At 35.8% G+C, this 21,416-nt stretch overlaps 1 protein-coding gene across 2 annotated transcripts in view; it reads right to left on the bottom strand.

The window, feature by feature from the left end:
• The window catches only part of TRIM33 (tripartite motif containing 33), a 157,443-nt gene that overhangs the window by 83,860 nt on the left and 52,167 nt on the right, over positions 1-21,416 (bottom strand). For both annotated transcript variants that reach the window (XM_027860377.1, XM_027860378.1), the window contains exon 2: positions 5,340-5,458. In XM_027860377.1, coding sequence (XP_027716178.1) covers positions 5,340-5,458 — 119 coding nt within the window. The remainder of the gene's footprint in view (positions 1-5,339; positions 5,459-21,416) is intronic.

Raw genomic sequence — 21,416 nt, 5'->3', positions numbered from 1 at the left:
TAGAATAAGGTTTTTGTTTTTGGGTTTTTTTTTTTTTTGTTTTTAGCATCTATTTCTTTGGCATTTTGACATTTCATATTCTAAGCTTTACTTTGTTTTCACTCATGGGCAGCATTGTCTTTTGTTAATCTAAGTGATCTCTTGATCTCTTGAACAATGGCCCCCCCTTTTTCCTTAGACCTGTGGGCTCTTAAGTTTGGCCATTTTAGGTGTTTTAAATTTGGGGTGTCCTTCAGTCAGTGACTTATGAATCCATAGATCTGACTTTTCTATCTGATTCTAGTATTTCAAGGTTATTTTTAAAAATTTCTTATACTGCAATATCTAGGTTTTTTGTTTTATCATGGTTTCCAGTGAGCCCAAGAACCTTAAATTCTCTCTTCTCAATCTGCTTTCAGGTTGGCTGGTTTTTGATAGTATGATTGCTTATATGATCTTCTAATTCTGACTTTTTTTAAGCTAATTTTTATATTGTTTCATTGATGGATAGTGAGTTCTACTATGTTCCATTCTATTTTTTAAGGTGCTAACTTTTTGAGTATAGTGTTTGAAGTACTATTTTAAGCTATTTATTTAACTTACACATTTTTCCTCAAGAGTTTTAATTCAATTACACTGGTTTACTTTCTGCCTCAACTCTTCTTTCATTTCTTCTATCTATTCTTGGAATCAATGTGGTTGTTCCATTCCTTATTCTAAGTTTCTTTTTTTAATTAAATATTTTATTTTTTTTCCAATCACACATAAAAATTTTTAACATTTGTTTTCTTGAATTTTGACTTTCAAATTCTCTTCCCTGCATCCTTTCTCCCCTCACTGAGAAGGCAAGCAATTTGATATACGTTATACATGCATGTGCAGTCATGCAAAACACATTTCCATATTAGTCACGTTGTGAAAGAAAACACTGACCAAATAAACAAACAAAACCAAGAAAAATTAATAAAGTAAAAAAAAGGATGCTTTAATCTGCATTCAGATTCCATCAGTTCTTTCTCTGGAAGTGGATAGCATTTTTGTCATAAGTACTGCAGAACAGTCTTGGATCATTATATTGTTGAGAAATAGCTAGCTAAATCATTCACGATTAATCATTATACAATACTGTTGTTACTGTATATAATGTTCTTCTGATTCTGCTCACTTCACTCTGCATCAGTTCATTTAAGTTTTTTCATATTTTTCTGAAATAATTCTGCTCATCATTTCTTTTTTTTCTTTTTTTTTTTAAAGGCAATTAGGGTTAAGTGACTTGCCCAGGGTCACACAGCTAGTAAGTGTCAAGCGTTTGGTCTGAGGCCAGATTTGAACTCAGGTCCTCCGGACTTCAGGGCCAGTCCTCTATCCACTGCACCACCTAGCTGCCCCTGCTCATCATTTCTTACAGCACAATAGTATTCTATCACAAACACATATCACAATTTGTGTAATCATTCTCTAATTCAGGCCTGTATAAGATACAGCCCATCAAAGGATTTCATGCAGCCCATGAAAAATGAAGAGGATGTAAAAGAAAGCAAAGATATAAAGAATGCTTTGTCTATGTCCCGCTGAAACTGCCTTCCAATAGCCACTGGTCACTACTGTGCTGGTTACGTAACTTGGTGTGTGGGGTGCCACATCATACTTTTTCCTGTTTGTCATGTGACCCACAACAAAAACGTCAGTCTGTCTCTAGTCTAAGAGGAATGATTTCATGATAAATAAAAATTTTAAGTAATAAGTACAATTAATGGATATTAATTGAAATTTCCCTTTTTAAAAAAATATGGCTTATTTACAAAACAGTGTAATCATTAATTATGCCTTTACTTGGAAAGTGAGCTGCTAAAAATTTATCTGCGGCCCAAAAATGTTTAGCCTATTTTAATTTTGTCCCCTACTTACCGCCAAGTTCTGAAGGTCTGCTCTAATTGATGCATATCTCCTCGATTTCTAATTCTTTGCCACCACAAAAAAGAGCTACTATAAATATTTTTGTACATATAGGTCCTTTTCCTTTTTTTTTTTTTTAAATCTCTTTGTGATATAGACCTTGTGGTGATATTGCTGGGTCAAAGGGTATTCACAGTTTGGTAGCCTTTTGGGCATAGTTCCAAATTGCTCTCCAGAATGGTTAGATCAGCTCACAACTCCACCAACAGTGCATTAGTGCCTTAATTTTTCTAAATCTTCTCCGGCATTTGTCATTTTTTTTTCCTGTTGTCAGTCAACCTGACGAGTGTGAGATGGTACCTCAAAGTTGTTTTAATTTACATTTCTCTAATGAACAGTGATTCAGAGCACTTTTTTTCACATGACTATAGATAGCTCTTTGATTTCTTCTTCTGAAGACTGCCTGTTCATATCATCCCACCATTTATCAGTTGGGGAATGACTTGTATTCTTATAAATCTGACTCAGTTATCTATGTATTTGAGGACTATCTGAGAAACCTGCTATAAAAACTTTTTCCAAGCTTTCTGTTTTCCTGCACTGGTTTTGTTTGTGTAAAATCTTTTTAATTTCATGCAATCAAAATTATCCACTCTACATCCCAAGTGGTCTTTATCTCTTATTGTTCATAAATTTTTCCCTAATCCATAATCTGACAAGTAAACTATTGCATGCTACCCTACTTTGATTATGGTAATACCCTTTATGTCTAAACCATGTGCCCATTTGGAACTCATTTTGCTATACGGTATGAGATATTGGTGTATATATATTTCCTGTTAAACTGCTTTCTAGTTTTCCCAGTCATTTTTGTCAAACAGTTGAGTTCTCCTCACAAAAGCTTGGATCTTTGAGTTTATAAACCACTAAATTACCACGGTCATTTACCACTGTGACTTGTGTACCTAATTCATTCCTCCAATCACCACTCTATTTCTTAACCAGTATCAGACTGTTTCGATGATCACCACTTCGTAACAGAGTTTGAGATCTGGTACGGCTAGGCTACCTTCCTTCACATTTTTTTCACTGATTCCCTTGATGTTCATGACCTTTTTCTTTCAGATGAATTATTGTTTTTTCTAGGTCTACAATATATTTTCTTGGTAATTTAACTGTATGGAATCAAATATTAATTTAAGTAGAAATTAAATATGGCCCCTACAACCCACCAGCATTTGTGGACGGAATGATTGTACTGTGGTTATACTGTACTAGGACAGTTCACCAGAAAGAAGCTCTTTCCTTGCCATATTTCTAAAGGGACTGGAGGTGCTGGTAATTAAGGTTTCCTAAATGGTGACCTTAAGAAAAAGACCCTGGGGCAGCTAGGTGGCGCAGTGGATAGAGCACCGGCTCTGAAGTCAGAAGTACCTGAGTTCAAATCCGGCCTCAGATCAAACACTTGACACTTACTAGCTGTGTGACCCTGGGCAAGTCACTTAACCCCAATTGTCTAGAAAAAGAAAAAGATCCTGTTCTTTTCATCATGCTCCCACAAACAATTGGGGGCCAGGGGTTGGGGGGGGGAGAGAAAAGAAGGAAGGCTTAAAGGAAATCTCTATTAACTGATTCAGATCCTTGCATTTTAGCATGTACCTTTGTCATACATTAGGATTACCTTACTGGTATAACTGGCAAAGGAATTTGAGCTAATTGCATACTCAAATACTTGGGGGGCAAGGTGAGGCAACTGGGGTTAAGTGACTTGCCCAGGGTCACCCAGCTAGAGTATCATGTGTCTGAGGCCACATTTGAAGTCAGGTCCTCCTGACTCCAGGGCCAATACTCTATCTACTGTTCCACCTAGCTGCCCCTCGTACTCTATTTTTTTTTTTTAAATTAAATTTTATCTTTTTTCCAGTTAACACTGATTTACTTTCCCTCCCTCAAATCTTCAAACCCCTTCCGGGGAAAAGAAAAAAGAAAAACAAGACCCTTGGAACAAATATGCGGAGTTAAGCAACACAAATTCTTACATTCACCAAGACAAAAACTAGCTTCATTCTGCCTATTTATTATATCACCTCTGTCAGGAGGTAGGCAGCAGTTTTTTCATCATTATTCCTCTGAAATCACTCACTGTTGGGCAATGCACTGATCAGAGATCTTAGGTTGTTCCTTTTAACAATGTTATTGTTATAGTATAAAACATTCTTTTGGTTCTGCTCTTTTGAATATGTCTGTGAATAGTGAATAACAGCTTTAAATTTTAAGAGACTATATGCTCTTGCTCATTAAACTAGCCACATATGATACAAATACAGTCAATCTTTACCTTTTGGTTGAGAGATTATTATTTCTCTTGTATTAATAACTAATTACCAAATCAGGACCAAGGTTTTCTTTTCCCCCTTTCCTACTTCCTCATCCAGAAATCACCAGTGTGGGAAATCTTTCTCAAAAAGAGTAAAAGATGGCAGCTAGGTGGCACAGTGGATAGAGCACCAACCCTGAAGTCAGGAGGACCTGAGTTCAAATATGACCTCACACCAGACACTTGTCAGCTGTGTGACCTTGGGCAAGTGACTTAACCCCAACTGCCCCCCCCCCAAAAAAAACAAAAAGAGAGAGAGAAGGAAAAAAAACTGGATGAACAGTAATGAAAAAAAAATCTTAGAAAAAAAAAGAGTAAAAGAAATTCTAAGTTTAGCCTAATGGATGAATTCCTACTCATTGTATTTACTCAAGGTCTGGGAAAATGTGGATTCTCCCTTCTATCAGACAGGTGATATGGAAATTGTTAAGTCTCTTTGACCAAGACTTGGGTGATCCAAGTCATGTACCTCAAGACCCTCATTAGAATATTCATTCTCTCAGTAACTGTTAACCAATCAAAGTTAACTGCCACCCTCAGGAACACCCATTCTTTTTTTTTTTTTTGTCTTTTTTGGTGAGGCAATCAGGGTTAAGTGACTTGCCCAGGGTCACAGAGCTAGTAAGTGTCATGTGTCTGAGGCCAGATTTGAACTCAGGTCCTCCTGACTCCAAGGCTGGAGCTCTATCCACTGCACCACCTAGTTGCCCCAAAAATCTTTTTTTTTTTTTAAAGTGAGGCAATTGGGGTTAAGTGACTTGCCCACAGTCACACAGCTAGGAAGTAGAAAGTATTATGGGTCTGAGGCCACATTTGAACTCAGGTCCTTCTGACTCCAGGGTCAGTGCTCTAATCCACTGTGCTACCTAGCTGCCCCAGGAACACTCATTCTTCCAAGGGTATATAAACTTTGAGTCCACCACCATGAGGGGTCTTAGGCATTCAAGAGTGCCAATGACCTTTTTTCACTAATAAACATGCTAACCTTATTAATAAAATGGTTAAATTACCCAGAAATTATCTCTGGAACTTTTTAAACATCACAGTTAAAATATGAGGGGGAAAGGAAATAAAGTAATTAGCCTACCTGTTCAGATTTTTCATCAGAGCTACTAGGTGCCTCAGATGTATCTTTCACAAAGTAATTATCAACAAGATCTATCTGTCTGCATTCCTGGCGGCATATTGGGCATCGTATTACTCCAACTGCAAAAGATAATGAAAAGATTACATTAAATATGCTTTAATAGGAATATATTTCACCACAATCATGTAGGAAGCTGCTTATTATGTTAACAGAAACCCAAAATAATTCCAACATACACATTCCTACATCTAAAGAGCTAAAGAAACAAGGCATTATTGAAACAGAGTGGTTGATTATATTACAATTTGTCACAGAATGCTACTTGGTGGAAATTACAAAAAACTCAATATGAAAAAACAAGATGAATGTTCTTTCCCAAAATTGAACTAAAAATACTTAAGTGATTAGGAAAACTATTACCATCTTTCCTCGTGTTCTGCCACTCTAAGGCACTATTATTAGAAGTAGATAAGGGAATTATATTTGTGGAAGATGGCAGAAGAGGACAGAAATTTCCAGGCTCTCCAGAGTTCTTCCACAAAAAGACAGAAAACCACAACAAAATGAAGGTAGAGCAGCAAAAATAAAGGAGTAAAGCAGTTGTCCTAAGATAACTTGAGAGGACCTCAGGAAAGGCTTTAGGAGCTGAGGTTTGGCATGAGTGAAGTGTAAACACCTCCAGGTTGACTCCACTGTATCAACAATGAGCAGGCCCTGGAAGCAGCTCCTCGGGAAACAGACTAGGATTCAAGAAATTTCAACTTAACTTCTACATCACTCACAGCAGCAAGAATTTTCACCTCACAAACTTTCATCTAATGAACAGCAGACTGTTGAGAGGGGACAGACTGAAGGACCTCTCTACTCTCTACCTCCTGCCCACCACCCACCTCCCGTTTCTGGCCACCAAGCCGAGCAGTGCTGACCGGACTTGATTTCAGACTACTGTGGGCAAGGAGGAGGGAGCTCACACCCAGTCAATGTGGTAGTGCAGGGAGTAAGAACATTTTCAGGACAGCATGGTCGGGGGCCCTAACTGTGGCTTGGGCAGGGGAGGAGAGGAGTGCCTGAGGTTGGGCCTCTGGACAGAATTCAGAAAATAACAGTAAGAAGGACTTGAGACCTGGGGCAACATTACCCACAACTCAGGATTAAAACCTGATTATAATATTAAGCTTCTAAAAATAAAACAAAGTAAAAATAAAAGTGAGTAAGCAAAAGAAAAAAGAATTTGACCACAGATAGGCAAATATGGCGTAAAAGAAGATCTGGGTTCATATTCAGAGGAAGACAATGAGGTAAAAAAAAAACCACTCCTACCCCAAAGAGAATATCAAATGGTCACAAGGCCAAAAAGAGTTCTTCAAAGAACTTAAAAAGGACTTTAAAAATAAAGTAAGAGAGAATGAGGAAAAATTAGGAGAAAAAAAAAAGCAATCCAAGAAAATTATGAAAACAAAGTTAACCAACTGGAAAAGGAAGTCCAAAATCTTAAGGAAGACAATAACTCCTTGAAAACTGGAATAAGGTGAGATGAAGTGAATGATGTTATAAGACACCAAGAAATAATAAAACTAGAAAAAATAGAAGAGAATCTGAAACACCTCATTAGAAAAACAACTAATCTGGAGAACGGCTTGAGGAGAGACAATATAAGAACTGTTGGGCTACCTGAAAGTTATGATCAAAAAAAGAATATGGCTATAACAGTACAAGAAATCATTAAGGAAAAATGTCCTGAAGTTTAAGAACAAGAGGGTAAAGTAGAAAAAGAAAAAAAAAAATCTACCATTCACCACCTGAAAGAGATCCAGGAAAACTTACAAGAATGTCATAGCCAAGTTTAAAAACTCTCAGGTAAAGAGAATATTGCAAGCAACAAGGGGAAAAAAAAACCCAATTTAAATACTGCAGAGATACAGTCAGGATTTCACAAGGCCTATCAGCTTCTACACTAAAAGACTGTGGAATTTTATATTTTGAAGAGCAAAAGAACTGGAGTTGTGACCAAGAATAACTTACCCAGCAAAATTAAGTATAATCTTGAATGAAAAAAAAAAAAGGAAAAAAGAGGGCATTTGATGAACTGAAAGACTTTTAGGCATTTGTGACAAAAGGAGCAGAACTCAATGGAAAATTCAATATAAAAGACCCAGAAGAAATATAAGGAAAACATTAGAGATTAATTATAAGGGCTCATTAAGGTCAAACTGCTTAATTATTACATATGAAAATGTTATCCGTATTCTTAAGACTGTCATCATTATGAGGCTGGGACTGAATTGTGTATGATGGGATCATTCTAAAAAAAAAAATTAGGTAGGAAAAGGTAAAAAGGAGCAATTATCTCATAGAAATGGGGCATGAAAGGAAAAACTGATACAGAATTAGAAGGATGGGGTAGAGAACTGATAATGTTCAAACCTCATCTACCTTGAAGAGGAAACAATGTGCACCTCTGGAGTGCTGTAGAAGTCAGGAGAGGTGAGAGCACTGGAGGACAGGGTAGGAGGAAGACTTTTAGAAGGGTGTGTAGATTAAGATTTAGGAGGTTTGTGGGGCAGGGTAGGAGAAGGGATTTTTAGAGGTGTGGGTAGAATAAGAAACAGGAAGGTAAGGGGAAAAGACAAGGTAACAGGGATGGGGTAAAAAGAGAGGCTGAGAAGGATAACAGTGAATTAAAATAAGATGGAGGGAAATTCACAAATAGTAATTATAACTTTGAATGAGAATGGGATAAATTCACTCATAAAACAGAAAAGGACAGCAGAATGGATTAAAAAATCAAAATTCAACGATATGTTGTTTACAAGAAACACATTCAAGAATAAGAGATACACACAGTTAAAATGAAGGGTTGCAGTAAAATTTATTACACTTCAGCTGATGAAAAAGGCAGGGGTAACAATTTTCACCTTGGACAAAACTGTGACTAAAATAAGATTTAATTAAAAGAGATTAAATATGGTAACTACATTTTGATAAAAGGTACAATAAACAATAAAGCAATATCAATATTGAAACTATATGCACCAAATACTATAGCATCTAAATTTTAAAAATAATGTCATTTTACACCTTTCACACTGGTTATATGATTGAAGGTAAAGCAATAAATTTTAGAGGGGATGTGGGAAAATTGGGACACTAGTTCATTGTTAATGGAACTGTGAACTGATCCAACCATTTTGGAGAGCACTATGGAATTATGCCCAAAGAGTTATTAAATTACCTATACCCTTGGACCCAACAATACCACTACTAGGCCTATTTCCAAAGATGATTAGAGAAAAAGGAAAAGAACCTACATTCTAAAATATTTATAGCAGCTGTCTTTGTGGTGGCAAAGAAGTGGAAATTGCAGGGATGTCCACCAACTGGGGAATGACTAAACAAGCTGTGGTATATCATTGTGATGGAATACTGCTATGCTATAAGAAGTGATGAGCTCAATGATTTTAGAAAAGCATGGATATATCTGCCCAAAATAATGAACAGTAAAATGAGCAGAACCTAGAGAACGTTGTATACAGTAACAGCAATACTGTTTTAAGAACAATTTTGAGCAAATAGGTCATTTTGACTATTACAAATACCAAAACTAACTACAAATGACATATGAAGGAAAGTGTTATCTGCATCCAGACAAAGAAATGAAAAACAAAAGCATACACAGAATTTTACACACACACACATTTGTGCCTAATGATAGCCATCTCTATGATTGGGAGGGGAAGAGAAAAAAAGGGCAAAAAAAGAAATTTACATAATAATATATTTAAAAGGAATACCAAGTTGTATATAATAGATTTGCAGTTTCAAGTACTATCATTCTTTTTATTATACTATGTTGTGGAAATGCTTGTTTTATTCCGTAAATTAAAAATAAAAATTTAAGTACATAGGGGCAGTGATTCAGATCTACAAAATAGCACTATCCTCAACCACCATCTACATTATGATTGGGTTCCCTCTCACTATACCACAGAGATTTCATTACACACACACACACACACACACACACACATGTGTGTGTATATATATATATGTGTGTGTGTGTGTATATATATATGTATATGTATATATGTATATATATGTGTTTCTAGCTATATCTATATCACCACTTGGGTTACATGAAGTTACACTAGAAAACTAGAAATCACACTATGGCAAGGCAACCAGGCCAGGAAAACTGAGAGAATGATGGTAATACTTACAGTATTTTAGATTTAACAGCTAGTCAGCATATCAGTTAAAACAGGAAGCTACCAGAAGGTTTTTCATTCCTAAGTATTCCCTTTTGCCCTAGCACTGAACTAAGCCTTAAAAGACTATTAGTAGACACTGGTCAAGTTATCTGTTCCAGGCCTAAAATTAGCGGCTATGGAATAGCTAGAACTTGGAACCACAGCCCTTACAAAAATAACACAAAATGTACAAAATTAATGTAAAATGTTCATGTTTTACTACCTTGATGTTTTAGTCTAATTCATATCTAATTATTAATTTTATATCCATTTTTCAGAAGATATATTACTTGGCTTAAATTTAGTTCCATGTTTACATAGCAAACATAACATTACATTTCATTAGAGTGAGAGTATAATTAAGTGTTCTAAATCCTTTAAGAAATTTGACATCAAGACATCAAGATTTTTTCATTACCTTCAAACATTAAAATGGAATGCTCTTATTTTCCTCTGACATTGTTACTAATCTGGTACAGGCCCTCACCACTTCACAAAAGGAATATTTCAATAGCCTTGCTGGTTGGTTTTCAAGTCTCTAAACACACACACACACATTCTCTCTCTCTCTCTCTTCAAAATACTACAGCAAACATAGGATCTTTTAAGCCTCCATTTGGCTTTTAAAAATTATCTGGTCCCTTCCTCCCTTTCCAAATATTTTAGGATTCAGTGACACTGGTTCTCTTTGATGTGTCCTGTACAAAACAGTCCTTTTCCTGACTCTGCATGTATGGAATGCTGTTTTTTCATCTGTCTCCCGATTTCCCTGAGTTCCTTCAAGTTTCAGCTAAAATCTGCACCTTCTGCTTAGCACAGTGCCAGGCACACAGTAGGCACTTAATATATGCTTATTAATAGTGCCTTTCCTATAAGACTATCTGTATTTTATCCTGTATATTTATCTTATCTACAGGCAGTTGGTATCAATTCTTTCTATTAACTGCCTCTCTCTGTCTTCACACAATCCAATTTCAAGAATGAAGGCATGTGTTACAAGTGGGGCGGGGAGTGAGCACATGCGGATGAGAGCTATTTTAAAGAGGAAAAAAAATTTAAGTTAACATAAAACACAACTTGAAGCAATATGAAACATATGGGCTGATTCCATTAATTTATTTAAAATATAAACTCATTTAGTAAGCGTCCTTTTACTCATCAAATATCAAACTTTCGATTTCTAGTTTTTAGGCTATTTCTCACTATTTTTTCCTCTTCCCTAAAATATGATTAGAAAAATGAAAGTTAAAACAGCTTTGAGGTTCTACCTCATACTCATTAGATTGTCAAAGTCAATAAAAAAGGAAAATGATAATGCTATAAAGGTTGTGGGAGACAGGTACATTAGTACACCATTGGTGGAACTGTGAACTAGTCTACCCAATCTGGAAAGCAATTTGGAAGTATACCTAAAAAGCTATTAAACTACATAACTTTTGTTTGACCTAGCAATAACTACTAGATTCATAAACCAAAGGGATCAAAGAAAGAAGAAAATGACCCACATGCAAAATATATATATATATATATATATATATATATATATATATATATTTGTAGCAGCTCTTTTTGTGGTAGCAAAAATCGGAAACTGGAGGAGAAGGGGACATCAACAGGCAGAACGGGTAAACAAATACATGACTGTGACGGAATACCCTTGCGCTTTAAGAAATAATGAAAGTGACTCTTTCAGAGAAACCTGGGAAGATTTACGTGAACTAAAACAGACTGAAATAAGCAGATCCAGAACAACAATTTATAATACTGTAATGACAATCAACTTAGAAAGTTGCAGGAACTCTGATGAACACAATGACCCAACTACAATTCCAGAAGACTCATAAAATTTAAAAAAAAAAAAAGGCTACCTACCTCCTCCTGATAGAGAGGTGATGGACTTAGAGTGCAGAATGAGCCTTTTTTTTGAGAGGGGAGGTTGGGGGGGGATTGGGCTAACTTGAGAATTTGTTTTGCCCAACTATATATATTTGTATCAGGAAATTTTGTTTTTCTTGCTTTCTCAACGGCCATGGGGAGAGGGGCATAGGGGAAAAGAAGGTAGATATTCATTTAAAAAAAATTAAAAAAGAATTCACTACCTAGCTGAGCTTGGTGGCACATGCCTGTAACCTCTTCTAATGTGGACCCTGAGACTAGTAAATTACTTGAGTTTGGGAGTTCTGAGCTTAGGTGAGTTAAAGTCAATGGGGTATCTGCATTAAATCCAGCACCAATATTTTGAGTGGGAGGGGAGAAAGAAGGAGGAAACCAGGCTACACCTAAGGAGGACTGAATTCATCAGCCTCAATCAGAAACGGATCGGGTTAAAGTTTCTGTGCTGTTTTTCAGTGGGATTGAGCCCATGGGTGACTACTGCACTTCCAGTCTGGATGAAATAAGGAGACCAATCCTCTGGACCAAGGATTCTATTGGAAGAAGATCCCAAGGAGGTCAAAGATAAACAGAAAGGTCCTATGCACATTAAAATATTTAAGAACTGGAAACAAAGTAGTTACTCACCAAATGATGAATGGCTAAAAAAACTTATGATACATAAAGGAAATGGATTTTTCCTGTGCTATAAGAAAATAGATCAGTATGAAGAATATAGGTGGTATATGCCATAGGAAACAATAGAAAACAATAATGGAGGAATCATGAAGACAATATATACAATGACTACAATACAAAATGAAAGAAACAGTAAAACAAAGAAAATTAATACTGTAAAGTTATAATGAACACTCTTGACCCAAAGTAGAGATATAAGGTATCTCCCCAGTTTCTCTTCATAGATGGGGGATTATGGGCATGGAAAATAGCATGTCAGACTTTTTGAAGGTTGGTTAATTTTCCTGAAAATTTTTTTCTTTTTTTCTTTTTTATTAGGGGTTTTCTATGAAGTAGAGGGTGGGATATACTGAGGAATTAATTTTTTTAAAAAAAGTTGTTAAAAACTCAAAAACATTATCAATAACTCTGAAGACAGGAACTCCAGGTGAATCATGCCAGAAGTTAGAATTCAAAGGGCTAAGAAGCAACTGGAGAGGAAGTGGAGGCAATAAGTTTAGGTTTGAGGTTTTTTTTTTCCAGTTTTTTGTAAAAGGGAGATAGGTTATAGGATGATAGAGAAGATGGGAGAAACAAGTAAGAGTGCTGTACAGGTATGCAGAAAAAATAAGCCAGTAGATAGTAAAACACTGAAAAGGAAAGAAAAGGGGGGATGTTCATGGGAGCTGTCTGCTGAAAGAGACTAGCTGGGGTAGAATCAAGCAGAAAAGCCTTAGTGAGAAAAGGCACCCATTCAACAGAACATGGAGTAAAAGAGAGAATGGGGTATGATGTTGTGCTATAAAATCCTCCTTAGAGTATACACAGGAAATGGGAAAGAGTCACATATGAGAAGAAGGTGTAACTGGTTAAGGAATACCTCCCTTCTCCCCCCAACCCCCGGAAATGATATTACAGATCTACAGATCACAGTTAAATGCAAAAGTCTTCCTTAGCAAAACCCAAAGAATGAGCTAAATTAGTTATAACCAAATTTTCTTAAAATGAAATCTCATTTATATAAGACCAGGAATAAAACCTATGTCTTTGGATATAAAAATGTAGCTGTAATCTCATTCTTCCAACTATGCTTATTACAACTCATGCATAAGGTTTGCCCATCCTGTATGACTTTTGCACATGTACTCCCATCAAATTACCAATGGGGTTCATTCAACACTCATTTTCTTCCGATATCACAAAAGCATGAGTAGAGAATTCTGGTTGCCACCTTCCAAACCTGTCCTCACAAAGTAATCAGCCTGCCTCCTCTTCTTCTATCATACATTTCACTGATGACATCTTTGACTAATGTTTACCAGTAGTTACATGATAACTGTTTATCCACGAGAGCACCTCTGCAAGTACCATGCAACTCTCCATTACCCTCCATGTAATATTCATTTTTCGTTTCTCAGATACTGTTTTATTCCACACTTGTGACCAATTAGCAAGAACAGCAGGATGCACATCTACTCTTCATGACACAAAGCACTGGCAAGATGATCCCTAGTAGAGACAGACATGCCACATCCACACGTAATTTTAATTTTTAAAAACTATGATGAATATATTAAGTATGTGCAAAGTGCTATAGGAGGTCCAATTCTGGGAAAAGGCATTGACTTGCAGAGATGTGGTAGGGTTGGGGAATCAGGGAAGGTTTCATAAAGTAGACAGCATTTGAATTAGGCCTTTTAACAAAGACAGGAATTCAACTGGTAGAAAGCAGGGGAAAGGATGGCACAGGAAATCAAAAGATATATTCAAAGGGGGAAAAATAGTTCAGTTTGGCTTCCTGGAAACCAAAAGGCAAAAAGCTCTCAAAGTAAGGATTGATCAATATTTAAATACTTCAAAAAGGTCAAAGAGGATGAAGTTATTCATGAACTTGGTGGTAGTTTTCAATAAAGTGGTATGGACAAATGACAGGTTATGAGGTGATAAAGAAATGAGTTGGTGGTAAGAAAGAATACGCATTGAGTATTTTTTCCTAAAAGTTTACCAGTGAAGATGGAAAAAATAGAAAGTTACACTAAGAAATTTCAAAAAATCAAGAAAGTTTTTGTTTGTTTTAGTATGGTAGAGGCCTTAACAAATATACGTAGGCCTTACCAGATCTCAAACAGTATTACAAAGCGGTAATCATCAAAACAATCAGGTATTGGATAAGAAACAGAGTGGGGGATCAGTGAAATAGATTAGGTACACTATACATTTTAGTAAATGACTACAGTAATTTAGTGTTTGATAAACCCAAAGATCCAAGCTTTTGGGACAAGAACTCACTATTTGATAAAATTGCTGGGAAATGTGAAAAACAGTATGGCAGAAACTGGATATAGACCAACATCTCATACCGTATACCAAACCAAGGTCAAGATGGGTACAAAATCTAAACATAAAGGATGAAACCATAAGTAAATTAGGGGAGCACGTGTAAGTAAGGTAAATTTTAGTGTAAGGTAGATTTTTATTATTCTTAGAGTTTAGTTTCCCAGGATCCATAGCCATAACAATCTCTAGTTTTCCAGGTGTGAGATATTATTTCTCATGGCCACGAATTGTAAACATCTCCACAACACTGCTGTTGCAGTGAGACAGAGATGAAGTAATGTAAAATTATGAGGCAATTGTTGGTAATATGCCTTCTTTGTCTGTTGCCCTATAAATCAAGTAGGCGCTGGTCAGAAAAGTGTGGAATAGGAATGCACATGCGGGATGTGCATTTGTGATTGCCTTGATTGGCCCCCATCAAGGCTTAGGGGAATGCATTTTGAGATTTGGGTGATGCATAGAGGAATGCATGTACCTGCCTTGATCAACCCCCATCAAGGCTTGGGGGGGGGGGGTCTGTGTTTGCCTCAACCAGCCCCCATTAAGGGGATGAGGAGTTGTACTCCTCTTTCCACCACCTCTATGAGAAGAGTGATTAGGGAATGCTGTAGGAGTTGGAGCTTCCATTATCAGCAACCCTCTTGAGAAGACTAGACTAGAATAAAGTAAGCTTACTTAACCCCTCCAAAGCTGTCTTCCTGTCTGACCAGATCAAAAGTGAACCTGTGCTAGAACACCTGTTAGTGTTAGACTTCCTGTGTTCTCCTGCCCATCAAATGTTATTACCTGTGTGTTTACCTGTGAAACAGCATGGAATAGTTTACCTGTCAAATCTAGAAACAAGAGAACTTATGATCAAACAAGAGATAGAGAGCATTACAAAATGTAAAAGTGATAATTTTGATCATAAAATTTTGCAAAAACAAAACCAATGCAAACAAAATTAAAAGGAGAAAAGCAGAAAGTTGGGGGGGAAATTTTACAGTAAATTTATCAGATAAAGGCTTCATTTTTTAAATACATATAGAACTGCAGTAATTCAAAATCATCCTGATCATGTGCACAGCCATTATGATTGTACAGCAATTTCATCAACTACTTCTTACTAAGCATGACATGTTTTTACAGTTTTACAACCTGTCGTCACTATGTTCCTAAAAAGCCACAGAAGTTCAACATTCACTCAAAAATCAATTTCCAACAGATGGTCAGGTGCATAAGCATATTCTCTGTATGGTGTACTGAAGTAGCTCCCTATTTCCTGTCTGTTTCCTTGTAATCATATTTTTGTAATCAGCTATGTAATCACATGGCCAAGATGTTACCAACATTTACACTGTTGCAGTGATATATTCGGTCTGTTTGAATTCCATGATTGCAGGGCATGTACAACACAAGCCATTTTGAAAATATCACAGGCCATCACAATCTTCTGTAGAAAACAATCCTTTCTCATTGCAAGTTAAGGCTGTTTTCTGATTTAAACTTATTCTTAACTGGCAGATTTACAAATGAATTGGTTGGCAACAAAGGTCAGTCATTCAGTAGAGTTCTTGGGGGAACTGTAAGCCAGTAGGAAAAGACAGTCACAGCAGAAGAGATTATTTCCTTAAAAAGGTCAGATTATGTATACTGGTAAAAATGAATATATGCAATTTAACTTTAACTACATTTATCATTTAATACTATGCATGTCATTAATAAGCAGAAAAGCAAATAATTTACATTATAATCTTTTTCAATTGGCTAGGTAGCTAAAAATAAAAAATGAATTTACATCTTTAATCAAGAGAGCTTGTAAAATTCTAATACCTTTTTCAACCACATATTTGTATAAGCCAGCATTTTCACTTTATTCTTGTTTCAAATCAAAATAAATACACTCAATGTAGCACCAGATCTAAGACTTGTTTATTTTGTGTTAATCCAAATATTCAAAACCACTATCCAACATTTAAAGTAAGCTTATATATGATTACTGTATTATGTTAAACATCTAAATTATAACTTCTTTTAGACAGTCAATCAATAAACATTTAAGTGTCAACCATGTGTGAGGCACTATGCTAAGTGCTGGGGATACAAAGAAAGGCTAAAAGAGAAAAAGGGGGAGGGTAGGAGAAAGGGGGAAAGAAGGAAAGAGAGAGGGACAGAGGAAAAAGAGAAAGAGAGAGAGAGAGGGAGAGAAAGAGAGAGATTGATTGTTGCCTTCAAGGAGTTCACCGTCTAATGGGGAAGACCAGCTTGCAAATGACTATTCAAAAACAAGCTGTACCTAGGAAGAACTGCACATCATCAAGAGGGATGGCATAGAATTAAAGGGGATCAAGAAAAGTTTCCTATTGAAGGTGGGATTTTTAGCTGAGACTTGAAGAAAGACAGGGAAACCAGGGGAAAGAGATGAAGATGAAGACAATCCCAGGTATGAAGGACAGTAGCTTGGTAGGCCAAGTACCTACCACCTTTGTCCGCAGACATTAAGACAATAAATGGCCTCTAGCACACTGAGTATATCCTTCAATTGATGATTTTGAAAAAATAGATGGGAGAATCACATAGAAAAAGATACTGATAAGTTGTGGTCTATGCTGCTCCTACACAAATGAGATCAATGATAAGTCAGTGAAAATTGGGGAAATAAAATTGATTCTATTCTGTAATTGATTTCATTTTGTATCACTACTGATATTCTGTGCAACTACCTAAGTGTCTCTGAGTTAAGTTTGGAAGTTCAGCTTTTCCTGTAAGTTAGTTTTGTTTCCTGAGATAAAGTTTAGAAGTTCAGTTTTCCTGCTGATCACTGTTCTATTCTTGTGTCAAGGAAATCTGTTATCCTTGAAGGATGCAGGTGGATGCCAGGGAGTCTAGTTTGTTATCTCTGCAACACTGGATGTTATTCAAAAAACCATGGTCTATTATCTGTTACACTAAAAAAAGCCATGCAAGTAGACACCAACAATGAGCTTTCCATAGCAAGAAGACGGTAAAAAGGGTTGCTGCTCGCCCTGCATTCCAAATTTCCAACCAATCACATCTATGATGCTTCTGACTTTGTAAGAAATTGAATTATTTTTCTCCTCTATATAATGCTGCCCTCTAGCTTTTGAATGCTCCTCCTTTTGTCCACAAAAATGATCTGTCAGTCCTCATTTAGGGTCTTAGCTGGCTGAGGAGACTGAGACCCTAATTACTGGCAAATTCGTGCTTTGCTAATAAATTGATTGTGCTCAGAGCTCTGTGCCTCAGTTTACTTTAATTTCAATCACAATAAATGTCATATCCAAACAAATGTTATTAATAAATTTGTATTAAATTTATGAGGCCACAATTGACAGTTATCAATTGAGATAAAATATGAAAAGTGCTTCATCAACAGTAAAGCATTATATAAATGACAGTCATGATCAGTGTTTTATAAATGAAAACAAAAGAAAATAATATTGGATAGTAATAGTTTACTTCACAACAGGTTCATTTTCCCCTATATTTACCCAAGTCAGCATTTCAGGGGAATTAGATCAGTTCATAATCATTTGTTTAAAAAAGAATCCAAGAGTTTTGTTTATAATTTCTCTATATTTTGGTAATAAGTTTTTAGTGATTATACCAAAACAAACAAAAACAAATTTTTAAATCTGATAACATTACACACTGAGCACCAAGATCACTAAAAGTAAAACCAAAAGAGAGATAGCTAGTCATAATGGTAATTTTTTATTACTTATAATTTGGAGTCTACCTTGGGTTCACAACTGCTACAACTGGGTATTAGAACAGATAACAGACGATTGTTTCATTTTTGGAATCATGGTTATTATAAAAACATTGTTTTTCTTGTTTCTTTATATTTTCTGATCTTACCCCAAAACAACCAAAGACATTTTATAATATATGTAACATATATGTGCACACACATAATAGATACCTATTACTTTATATACACTGCTTAAACAGATCATTATTCAATTAACTGAGTTACATTATTGGACATAGTGATTAATTCTGCCAATAAGAAATTGAACGACCAGGTGATTGGCAATCAATTTTCAATGTTTTTTTCCTCCTCTCATCTGATTAACACATACGTCATGTGTGATTCGAGCACTTGAAGGGAAAAATCTAGTAAAAAGCTGCGGGTGAGAATAATAGGCACAGAAACATAAATGAGATTGACTAGACTACAGACCAATATATCACAAAGCCATGGTACTGCAATGATGGGGAAATTCAGTATCCAGTAAATGATAAATTCATGACTTGCCTCAATAAATTCTGATACAAAGGGTTACAGGAAACAATAAGGTGAACTGTTATTCTTGGCCTAATCTGAACAAAGAAAAGTTGCTAAAGTAGAAAACAAAGTAAAATTAGGAGCCTGACATGAACCCTGGATTTTTTTTTTAAAGCATTGAGAAAGGATAGGTAAACTAAAAGGGTTCAATTATTTTGAAAGGTTGGGATGATGTCAAGAATGAAGTTCTTACAACGAGGAGGGAAAGGGGGAACTTCCTAAAGACATGAATGAGGAACACAAGGGATTTTAAAAAGAAACGTACAGAAAGTGTTAGCAAAGACAAATAACTAAGAATGAATAATATTCAATAATAGAATGGTATTATAAAAAGTATCAGGAACGCTAAATTTCAAAATGATAAGGCAGGTCAGAAATGCTAAGGACAACCAAAAAAAAGTGTGGTTTTGTGTTATAAAGTCATGATGGAGGAAAAGAGAGAAAATGAAAGGATGATAGGATGATAATGCATCATGGTGAAAAAGCTGAAATAACAATTTTGCTTGTTTTCTCTACCTGCAAAAAATCCAAAACTAATGTATCATAGTGGCATGATAGTAATTGTGGATCATTAACAAGAAAACAGGTAAAACACAAGCCGTAATAAGTTCTACTAGGACAGAAGGGTTTTAGATATAGTGCTAGCAAAAACAAAGAAAATAAAAAAGCAAAAACAAAAACAAAACAAAAAAAGCTCAGAGGCTCAACTAAGTAAATAGGGAACAGCTCATCACCTGTAGGTTGGTCTTTTGGGGATGAATCTGCATACACATGCAAATAAACAACATGAAGCACACTGGCAGAAAAGGAAGCAAAAGCTGTTAAGAATAATTTTGTTATAAAATCATTTCTCAATTTAGCTATTGGTACTGAAATGAAAAATCATCCTACAGTGACCAATAAGTCTACATATTACTAGAGGAACTAAGTCATATGAAACTTGACATTATCTCTAAAAATGAAACCCCAGAAGCCTAAAAAGGAAGGTGCAGTTAAATGGAAAGATGGCTTATAGAATCTCTTTGGAAAGACAAATAAAGGAGTTAGAAGACTCCATTGTAAGCAACAAGAAATAGACAACACACAAGAAAAATGGAAACCGTCTACACACACACACACACACACACACACACACGCACTCACATATGCATATATTATAATAAACTTTTTTTTTTACTATGAAGGACAATGGAGCCTTCACACTACTCAACCTCATGATTCTGGACTTCATAGAATAAATAAAAATAACACTAAAGATAACAAAGATAGGAAAGGACATTGGATTAGACCAAATGAACACTGAGGAAATTTATGCTGGGGAGAACACAATGGTAAGAATAATACGGAATGAATTCATAAAGTAATGGAAGGAGGGAAGATACCAAAAGAAGGGGGGGAAATCTTGAACTTTAAGGAAACTTTAAATGGGCAATAGCAAAAATCAACTCTCATTCTATATTGCCACCAGTTGTAAGAGGCAGCTGTTAGTACAGTGGATAGAGTGCTGGGCCTGGTGTCAAGAAGATATGAGCTCATATATGACCTCAGACAATTATCCACATGACTTTAGGCAAGTCACTTAACCTGTTTGCCTCAATTTCTTCAACTACAACACAACTCGCAGGGTTGTGGTGAGGATCAAATGAAATAATATCTGTAGAAATGCTTAGCAGAGTGCCTGAAACATGTAGGTGCTATATAAATGCTTATTTTCTTCCATTCTGTGACATAAAATTTTTATCAAAGTAATCAACCAGGGAAGACATTATTTCAAAAGCTCTCTTTCACAATATACCACTACACCATACAACTAAAAAGATATAGAAAGCACAAGATCCAATGGCATTTACTGAAATTAAGGGTTTAATTAGGTAGAACAAAAATCTACTATAAAGGCTTTCTTACAACAAGGTGTTTGACAGGTATATATCACAATTATTCAAAATCCCATGAAAAATCTAACAGCCATAACTTTGTTCAAAGCCTCTGGGATCATTAATATCAGAAAAAGCCATAAAACATCAAGATTTATGCTCATGAAAGGAGGAAATTCAGCAAAGAAGTTCAAGTTGATGGATTGAGGGATTCCTTGGAGGGGGTAAGGTACTCCAGAAATTCATGTTTGCAAAATGCTAGTTGCATCAAGGACTGGCACACTCCAAAGGCGGCTGGTACACATCAACAGCCACATAAACAAATCTGGCCTCACCATACACACAGGAAAAACCAAGTAAATGAAAAATATGAACTGTCTAGATTATGATATATAGCTATATGAACAACTTAATGAGCTTGTCCAATAGTATGTAATGGAGATACATGATAATCACTGTGTGTTGCACTAGCTGTTAAAAATTATCTCCCTTAAGTATTCTCTGGAAAAAGAGTCCAAGCTATCTTACCATATCCCTTACATTACTGACTGCCTTATTAGAAAAACAACCAGAATAGTACTTGAAGATGTTAGTATGCAGTAGTCTCAAATATCAGAATGCCAATTACCTATGACTATCAATGTAAATAAAATCAATGTAGTACTGAGAATCAGGAAAATGAGATTCTATTCCAGTCTTTGTAACTAGTTAGTTATGTGTCCATGGGAAAATAACAGTTATTCCAAACTATGGTTTCCCCCTAACTGGTAAGAAACCA

This window comes from Vombatus ursinus, unplaced genomic scaffold (assembly GCF_900497805.2).
Source record: "Vombatus ursinus unplaced genomic scaffold, bare-nosed wombat genome assembly UNPS02014179.1, whole genome shotgun sequence".
NCBI lineage: Eukaryota > Metazoa > Chordata > Mammalia > Diprotodontia > Vombatidae > Vombatus > Vombatus ursinus.
The sequence above is the reverse complement of the archived record's forward strand: the minus strand, read 5'-3'. Positions and strand labels throughout refer to the sequence as shown.